The 9,655-nt window shown below is 53.5% G+C and overlaps 1 protein-coding gene across 10 annotated transcripts in view; it reads left to right on the forward strand.

Moving 5' to 3' along the window:
- Positions 1-6: 6 nt before the first annotated feature.
- The window catches only part of GPR160 (G protein-coupled receptor 160), a 17,225-nt gene continuing 7,576 nt past the window's right edge, over positions 7-9,655 (forward strand). For 2 of the 10 annotated variants that reach the window (XM_014582255.2, XM_014582258.2), the window contains exons 1-4: positions 7-99; positions 421-502; positions 744-865; positions 1,505-1,605. Coding sequence is in view for 3 of the 10 variants with exons in the window: in XM_027766420.1 (XP_027622221.1) it covers positions 6,613-6,820 (208 nt within the window). In the remaining 7 variants the exon portion in view is untranslated. Of the gene's footprint in view, positions 100-373; positions 503-743; positions 866-1,504; positions 1,606-6,594; positions 6,821-9,655 lie in introns of those variants that run through there. The other 8 variants (XM_014582259.2, XM_014582260.2, XR_003547073.1 and 5 more) reach the window with 6 other exon arrangements.

Consider the following 9,655-nt stretch of genomic DNA (forward strand, 5'->3'; position numbering starts at 1 on the left):
GGCCCCTCCTGGAGCGCCACCTGGGGCCGGGCGGGCAGGTACCCGGCCAGTGACCTCGCCCCGGGTCTCCAGGCGCACTCTCCAGCCGTCGCGCCTCGGGTGAGTGCGGGGGAGCGAGGGTGCAGGGCCCCCCGCGTGCTCGCCGCCGCCCTCGCCCCGGGATCCCGGTGCTCAAGGCCGCCGCGCCGCGTCCCGCGCGGACGCTGGGCTCGGACACGTCGGGGGCGGGAGCAGTTTCCTCGGGTGCTCCGTGGCTGCGGGTTCTCTTCTGCTTGCCGGACCCAGAGGCGGAGCCGCGGGCGCGCCAGCCTACCTGCTTCCGCACGGGGCTCCGCGCAGCCCTGGCCACCGGTGCGCAGAGCGTGGCGGGGCTGGGGGGATGGCCATACCCGCATCCTGACACCCACACCCCGTTACCAGGGGAGATGGTTGTCAACAGCGTCCAACAGGCGGTGTTCTCGAAGGAGGCGCACACTACTCTCCACTGCTTCTGGACACACAGGTGTGTGTATACACCGACACATGCACGTGTCCACTCGTTGGGGCTGGCTTCGCATCCCGGATTCCGGCCTCGCCCGCTGCGTTGGGCGCACTGAGATTAAGCGGCGGGGCTCTGCCGACTGTGCTGGGGCGCCCGTGTCCGGCTGGCTCCCCCACCAGCCTGGCTGGCTTGAAATCCCTTTAGATAACCAGGGGCTGCCCTCGGAACCCAGAGGATGAAGCTCATTTTCTTACCTGCGCAGGTGGCCTCGGGAGGTGGCTGCAGGGCTGCATTCCAGAGTCGACCAAACACACCTGGTCTTGGGAGGAGCGCTGAGGAGGAGGAAACGCGCCTGCTTCTGCCACGCTTGTGCAAGCCATTTGGGTAAGCCACAGTTTATATCAGCTGCCGAAGGTCACCCATCCCAGGAGCTGCAGAGAACCGCGAGGAGCGCTGGGCTCTCAGCATTGGCGCTTGCTTTGGGCGAACGGCTTAGCCTGCGCTGACACGGAAATGCCCACGTATATATATATATTACATGTACTAACCGACGGGCTCACACGGGCGTTCCTGCGGAGTGGCCGCAGAACAGTTATTACAGGCGTTGAGAATCGCCGGTGGCATTGGCGCTTGCTTTGGGCGAACGGCTTAGCCTGCGCTGACACGGAAATGCCCACGTATATATATATATATTACATGTACTAACCGACGGGCTCACACGGGCGTTCCTGCGGAGTGGCCGCAGAACAGTTATTACAGGCGTTGAGAATCGCCGGTGGGGTTCGGCCTGGCTACTACGATAATCACAGGAACAGGAAACGTGCTTTAGAAACAACATAAGAGATACCCAGTACAAAGGGGAACCTTGGCTGGATCCTGATTTGAGCAAAGAACTGTTTTATAAGGGAAACGGATATTTGTACTCATTATTTGGAATGAAGGATTTACGTTTTGTTTACTTAACCTTTGGTAATGGTGTCATAATCACGATTTTTTAAAACTCTTTATCTTTTACAAATACAGACTGAAGTTGAAGTCACGGTTGGAGATTTACTTAGACCACCCAGTTCTGGGAACGGCTTCAAGCAGAGACGGGTGGGGGGCCCAAGACAGAGGAGGCCATGGTGAGTCCTCACAGTGGGGTGGATGATGGCTATAGAAACCCCTACTCTCTTTTCCCGTGTGTTATTGTCATGTCCCCTAAAAGTAGCCCCCCTGTGGGATTTTGTCTTTGCAGTAGGGAAATTTGGCTTGGCCGGTGGTTCTAGATCCCCCCCCCCAAGGCTGTATATCTGTAAATTAGGCATCAAGGCTTCCCCAGACCCTTTCTCCCTCCTGGGGGTGCCCACTTATTTTGCTGCTTTTAAGCGGAGAGGCATGTGGCCTTTGCTGAGCATGACAAAGCCGAGGGATCCAGCCCATGCTGGCTCAGCTTTTTCTCTACAAAGGGCATTAGCAAGCCTGGGGTTGAGTTGCCTCCAGTATGGCGGGTTGTATGATGTTAGCAGCTTTTCCAAATTGCCCAAACCCCTTTCAAATTATGCTCACCAAAAAATAGAGTTGCACGTACCCACGTACACTTCTGGAGGCACTGTCCGTCCGCGAAAGGTTTGCAGGAGAGACAAGGCCCAGCTCAGGGCAGACCTCCTTAGTATTCGGAAGAGATCCTATCTCTGTTGTGGCTGTGTTCAGAGCTTCACCTCATTTGCCTGGAGACCGAGGCATGTAAATATTTAGCAAAAGACTGAGTCCTGAAATTCTGTGGGGCATTAACCCCATTCCTTTCTTTTTCAAGAACCCTGCCAAGGTGGAGGATGGCAGGGGGTAAAATTTCTTTTAAAAGAATTATTTTACTTAACTTTATGTATGTATGTATGTTTGTATGTTGATTTTGACCAGAGACAGAGAGAGAGAGAGAGAAAGCAAGCTGCCAGGTCCAGGACATGAACCACAGTTGGCCCTGTGAGAGTCCAGCGCCCCTAACCACCACTCCACCTGCCAGCCCCTAGGGGGTAATATCTTTCTGTACATCTGAGTTGCTCATTCTTTTCTCCTCTGGATTTATTTTATAATTCTTACTCTGTCATGCCAATTCGAAATTTAGAAAGGTGGTGATCCTGAGCGGGAGCGAGTGAGGTTCAACAGAGGCAGGCAAGGGGCTATGTCCTTGCAGGACAGACATTTTTTTGGAGTTGTCGGAAAAGTCTTGGTGTATTTTTTCTGTTTTTCTATGCAAAAAAATGCGTCATGGCTTTTCAGCCACCCAATAGTAAATGCGTCACCCCTGAATGTAATGCCCGTTTGATTCAGAGTGGACAAGCTAAATACATGGTATCTGTGACAGTTAAAAGTTGAAGTGTGGGGACCAGCAGTTGGCATAATGGCTATGTCGCTGGACTCCCATGTAGTCAACCACAGTTTGAGTCCTGGACCCAGTGGCTTAAACTCACGCCGGGTGCATGTGTGCGTGACCAAGATCCCAAGGAGAATGGAGAAGAGATTGTGGCGTAGACATCCCCCCTGGGGGGTGATTTCTCGCTTTCTGTCTCTCTGTCTTTCTGGCGACCATACGCACCCTGTAGCACAAACCTCTCCAGAAAGAAAAAAAAATGTTTTAGTGTGGGGAACAGCAGATGGCGTAATGGTTATGTCACTGGACTTCCACATAGTCAACCACGGTTTAAGTCCTGGGCCCGGCGGCTTGAAACAAATGCAAGGGAGTGTGCATGTGTGCCCAAAATCCCAAGAGGAGAATGGAGGAGAAGGGATTATGGCATGGCCATCCTCCATTGGGAGTGATTTCTCCCTTTCTTTCCCTGTCTCTCTCCTCCCTCCAGCGAGTACATGCGCCCTATAGGAAAAAATGTCTCTCTCTAAAAAAAGGTGGAGTGTTAGGGCCAGCAGGTGGCATGGAGATTAAAGTGCTGGACCCACGTGGCCCACAGCGCAGTTCGAGTCCCAACCTAGCAGTCTGAAAGCCACACAGGACACATGTGCATGCCTAGAATTCTGAGAGGAGGACCAACAAAAACCTCCTCGCAGCTGGAGAGTAAGTGAATTCACAGTGGTCCCCAGTGGAATTGCTCGACGTGTGATTAATTTTTGTATGAATGAAAGGCATGTGCAGTGTGCAACTGTTAAGTGACTTTACTTTCTACCTCAGATTCTTGTGGCGTCCTCAAACTGTGGCCTCAAAAGAGAAAGAAACTTGTCGGGCCCAGGAGTGACCGTAACCCCATGTTTACTGTCCTCCGTAGGAGGAGGGTGGGAGAGTTCTGGAGAGCTTTCTGCCAGTAGTCATGTTAAGGACTCACTACAGGTGTGACACCATCTTTTCCCCGTTTCACAGCGCGGGAGAGGGACGTGGAGAAAAGCAGTTGGCACAGGTTGGCGAGGCAGCGAGGCAGGGTGGTGGCCATCCTGGCAGCTGCGCCCTTCGTCTCCAAGCGTGTTTCCATTTCCGTGCCTCATCCTGGCCTGTGAGTGGAGCAGTGACCCTGACGGAGGGCCATGTGCTTTTAATGGATGACGACGCTGAGACCCAGAAGCTCAGACTTGCCTTAGGTCATTTTGCAGGGGCTGGGCCGAAATGAGCTTAGCACCCTAAGAGCAGCCGTCTGCACATGGGCGATTGTAACCCCCGCAAGCCCGAGCCGGGTATGACCAGCCCATTTTGCAGATGAGGTGGTGCATCAGAGAGGTTCAGGTTTCCCCGCCGTCTTGCGGCTGGTCTGAGTAGAGCCAAGATGCAAACTCGAGCTGTGGACTTGGGAATCTGTGCGACTCTCAGCCCCTGCTGACAGGCGGGGAGTGTGGGCCACGCGCTGCCCACACACGTCCTCTCAAGCCAGCACAGGTGACGGTGACGGTCACGATTGTGGAGAGGCTTTTGCTGTAGGGCACATGCACTTGCCAGAAAGACAGAGACAGAGAGACAGAAAGCGAGAAATCACCCCCCAGGGGGGATGGCCACGCCGCAATCTCTTCCCTTCCATTCTTCTCTCGGGATCTTGGGCACGCACGCACACGCGCCGGCGTGAGTTTAAGCCACCGGGTCCAGGACTCGAACTGCTGTCGACTACATGGGAGTCCAGTGACATAGCCATTATGCCAACTGTTGGTCCCCAGCATAGATTATTTTTTAAAACTTTTTTAAAAAGCAAAAGCAGGGGCCAGCAGGTTGTGTGGTAATTAAGGGTGCTGGACACTCTCGTGGCTGACTATGGTTCAAGTCCTGGACCTGGCAGCTTGCTTTCTCACTTTCTCTCTCTCTCTCACTCTGCCCCTCTCTGGTTAAATTGAAATAAATAAATAAAGATAAATAATTCTTTTTTTTTTTTTTTTTTAAAGCCAAGGTTGAGAAATGGAAGATTTCAAATATTCTGGCCCCTGAGAATAACCCTAACCGTTTTTTTTTTTTTTTTTGGCACAGGGCATGTGCACTCGCCAGAGAAAGACAGAGCCAGTGAGAAATCACCTCCCGGGGGAATGGCCATGCTGCAATCCCTTCTCTATCTTTCTGGGATTTGGGGCACACATCCATACATGCCCAGCATGATTTTTTTTTTTAAAGAATTAGTCATTTAATTGGATTTCTTATTCTTCTGCAGTTTGACCAGAGAGAGAGTGAGAAAGCAAGCCTGGGACTCAAACCATAGTCAGCCATGTGGGAGTCCAGTGCCTTCACCACCATCCCGCCCTGCCCAGCAATGTTTAGCCACTAGGTCCAGGACTCGAACTGTGGTTGGCCACGTGGGAGTCCAGTGTCATATCTACTCTACCACCTGCTGGTCCCAGAGCAGCCTCCTCTTTACGGAAGGGTAGCACCTTCCAGTTCCCCTGTGTCCACCACTCCCCAAAGTGGCCCCGTCCTTGAGGCGGGAGCACTGCCCTGGCATTTTGTCTATCTTCCACGGAGAGACCTTTCTCTATGCGTTTCCAAAATGGAGTAACGGAAGACAGTCTGGAGACTTGTCCAAGAAAGGTGGGGAAGAGTAAATTCCTCCCAGGAAAGGGAGTGCTTACTCTGCAGGGCCGCGACGTCGGGGTGCAGGCTACACTGCCATTTTTCTGACGCCTTGCCTGCTTTCCTCTCAGACCTTGAGAACTTGCTGCCCCGTAGGACAGCACGAATCGAGTCCGTGTGCAGGCAGGCCTCTGAGGGAAAAGGAGGACCTCCCAAATCCCACTCCGTTCGCTCTTTGTGAGTGCACCCTGCTATTGCCCAGGCTGTCCTGTGGGGTGGGGCACCGAGAGGCCCTCCCTCGCTGGGCAGCCAGGCCCGGCTCCAGACAGGTCCTGGGGTTGTGCAGTAGCTCTCTAGCCACCCTGAGCTGGACCCTGGCCACCCTGAAGGGTTCCCGGGACATGTGAAGGTCCCCTGCTCCTTCACTGTCCACCCCTTCCCTCGCTGGTGACAAGTCTGCCCTGCACGCTGCATGGTCGGGCCCTTCAGAAAGCTCTGCAGGGCGAGGAAATGGTGCCCACACGGGTCCAGCCAGAGCTTCTGTGATGCAAGACTGGGGTGGCTTCATGTCCTCATCTTGAAACTTTCAGTCAGGGTCCTGTGCTGGCCGCTGTCCGTCTGTCTGGAGTTGCATTACAGTCATTTCCTCCTTGGTGTTCTTGGACCTTTGTGTGCATGGGGTGGGGGTGGACAGAGGAGATACTGCGCAAATGACCCTCGGGTGCCGTTTTGGGGTCGTCGAGAACAGTCAGGCTAGGTATGTGTGTCTCAGGAAAAAAATATAGCTAACAAGGCTGGGGCTGGGGACACAACGTGGAGACGGAGGTGTCGTCACTGCAGACTGTCCTGGCGAGTGGGTCCTCTCTGAGCCCGGGGTCGGGTTTGTGGGTCGCTCCTCCAGGTGATTATTAACTCCCACGTCAAGAGAAAGTGAGCTGATTGATTATTAACCAGAGCAAACAGGTGAGGCAAAGCTACCCGAGTGTGGACACGGCCCGCCCGCCAGGCTTAGTTCTGATCCTGCAGCCCGGCTGTATGCCTGCCTCCTGCAGTCCCCCAGTGTGACCTGTGGGGCTGTCTTCTGAAGTTTCACTTTCCGGGGGGAGGGGGGAATGTCCCCGGCGTGTCAGACCTGAAGTTTCATTTTCCGGGGGGGGAGGGGGGAATGTCCCCGGCGTGTCAGAAGCGAGGGCGGGAGAAGCGTGCAGTCCTGGCCTTCCCGTTTGCAGCGAGCCAGGCATGTCTGGGCCGCCCGTGGCCATCGGGAAGTGTCCTTCTGGACAAATGCCACGAGGGCGATCAGTGCAGGGGCAGCTGTGGAACTGAGGGGACTCGAGCCAGCGTCTGCAGCTTCGAATCTGCACTGACTGCAGGTGAGGGAACTCCCGGTGTTGGCCGGGGTGTAGACCGCACTCTCGCGTGGAAGGGCAGACTGGTGTCGGGGTGGACCAGGAGTTGGACACCAGACCCAGCCCAGGAGTGCCCCGGCCAGGCTGCAGGGCCTGGTGCTCCGGGGCCCCGAGCCTCTCCTCAGTGAGGACAGGTGTGCCTGGTGGGAATGGTGTCGAGTTCATACGCTGTGACCTGACACGGGCCTGGTGAGCTGGAACTGGACACAGGTGGAGGCCGTTGGGGGTCGGTGGCCCTGCAGGTCCATGGGGCTGTCTAACCCGCTGACCAGGGCCGGGCTGGCTTTGTATTGATCCTGTCACCTTTGGCTGCCTGTGAGCAGAGGTCCAGGCCGCAAGTATGCCCAGGGGCTGGACACAGCAATGGCTCCATCAGAGTAACCTGAGCTCCAGTCCCTACAGGGGAGGTGACGTTCTGGGTGGGGGGAAGGGAGAGAGGACTACCCGAGGCATGTCAAGGAGAGCCGAATGGTGAATGGCGGAGCCACAAGTCCTCTAAGTCCCCTCTCTTCCCTGCTGACGGCTCCCCAGACTGTTCAGCGGGGAGTCAGGGAGGGGGAAGGACTGGGCCCTGTCCCCCCTCCCCAGCCCTGGGTACAGACCCACGGCTTTAGCCACTCAGCTGACCCCCACCAGGCCCTCTGCCTTCTGTGCTCCCAGACAGATGACCCCAGGAAATCCTGCAGCCCTCACCCTCCACCCACCCGCAGTGGCACTACCTCCTTCCACCCTGTCCTTGCTTGCTAATCCTAATCCTTCATGGCCGCTGCCTCTTTAGCCTCTTCAGCTTTTCACGTTCTGGAAAGCTTAAAGGGAAAGTACCTTTCCAGATCCCACCTGCCAGGGTCCACCTGCATTCTCTTCATTTTCTCACATCCCCAGTTTTGTTTTGCAGTCCAAGGCAGAGGAGACCCCCCAAACAGTACCTCCAGTTTTCATCATGCCGGATTCTGGCGCGTGCGCACACCTGAGGTGCTTTTCAAGTCTGCGACTATGCCAGGGTGTGAACCCTGGTTGGCTGTGTGGGCTCCAGCTTCCGTCCGTTTAGTAAGTGTTAGGGCTGGCCCCATAGGAATAGCACCAGCTTAGAGGTGCCGCTCTATGCACTGGGGATCAGATTCCACACGCTGCCTGAGGTTCGAGTCCCAGCCTCAGCAGCTTGAAAAACACTGGGCATGTCCTGACAGAATGGACAAAAAGAGGAAAAGGGATCGCAGTGAATCACACCTCATTGGGGGTGCTATCTCTCACTGTCTCTGAGGAGTGCATGTACTCTCTAACAACAAAAACACTCTTTTGTAGAGATTTTTGTCAGAGGCTCCATACACTCACCAGAGAGACAGAGAGAGATGAGCGAGAGAGAAAGCACCTCTCAACAGGGCAAGGTCAGGCCACATACAGTCCCTTCTCCATCTCCCGTCCTGTTGAGACTTTGGGCACGTGCGCGCACACAGACTCGGGATGTTTTTCAAGCTGCTGTGACTGGATTCGAGCTACATGGTCAGCCAAGGGATGTGGCTCCCTTAACCATTAGGCTGTGGGGGGCCGGCCCGTTCATTTGTTCTCTTGGTGACTAATTCAAAGAATTCCATTCTTTGACTAGACCGTAATTTATCCATACTTCTTGGAGGACATTTGGATTTTTTCTCATTTGGGGTTGTTACGAGTAAAGCTGCTATGGACATCCTTGTTCATAGGATCTTTTTCTAAAAAACGTCTTATTGGGGCCAGCAGGTGGCATGGTGCTTAAGGCACTGGACTCACATATGGCCAACCGTGGTTTGAGTTCTGGACCCCGCACCTTTCTCGCTTTTTCTGTCTCTCTGGTGAACTCATATGCTTTATAGAAAATTAAAATAATAATAAAACTAATTCTTGGAAAATAGTTTTAGGGCCAGCAGATGGCTTAACGGTTACTTCACTGGACTCCCACATGGCTAACCGCGGTTTGAGTCTCAAGACCCGACGGCTTCAAACTCACACCAGGCACGTGTGCGGGTGTGCCTGAAATCCCGAGAGGAGAGTGGAGGAAAAGTGATAGTGGCATGACCATCACCCTGGGGGGGTGATTTCTTGCTTTCTGTCTCTCTGTCTCTCCTACGAGTGCACAAACCTCTCCAAAGAAAAAAAGTTTTACTCAGGTGTAATTTACATACCATAAAATATACCCATTATGGACAGCAGGTGGCATGGTGGTTAAGGTGCTGGATTCCCACATGGCCAACCGTGCTTTGAGTCCTGGACCTGGTGACTTGCTTTCTCATTCTCCCTCTCTTTCTCTTTCTCTGTTGAGTGCATGTGTCCAATTGTAAATTAAAATAATATTAATCATAATAAGAATAAAATTAAATCTCAAAAAATACAACCATTGTAAGTGTCCAGTCCTATTTTTTAGTAACTTAATAAAGTTGTACAACCATGTCTGTCACCCCCAGATTTCTCTCGTCATGTTTTAGTCAATCCCCAACCCCAGCCCAGGAAACCAAAACTACTTCTCTTTCCTTTTCTAGAAATGTTATATAAATGGAATCTCAGGACATGTAGTTACTTTGTGTTCCGCTTCTTGCAGTTAACTTAGCGCAGTTCTTTCTAGGACCACAGTGTTTCAGTAGCTTGTTCTTTGGCATGGCTGAGTAGCATTCAGCCATGTGACATTCAGACCTGTGACATTTTGCTTATCCATTCACAGTCCGTGGACATCTAAATTGTGTTTGGATTTTGGCTATTAAGAATGAGGTTGCTGGGACCAGCAGTTAGCGTAATGGCTATGTCGCTGGACTCCCACGTAGTCGACCGCGG

Source organism: Tupaia chinensis, unplaced genomic scaffold (genome assembly GCF_000334495.1).
Source record: "Tupaia chinensis unplaced genomic scaffold, TupChi_1.0 Scaffold143333_1, whole genome shotgun sequence".
In the NCBI taxonomy this organism is placed as follows: Eukaryota; Metazoa; Chordata; class Mammalia; order Scandentia; family Tupaiidae; genus Tupaia; species Tupaia belangeri.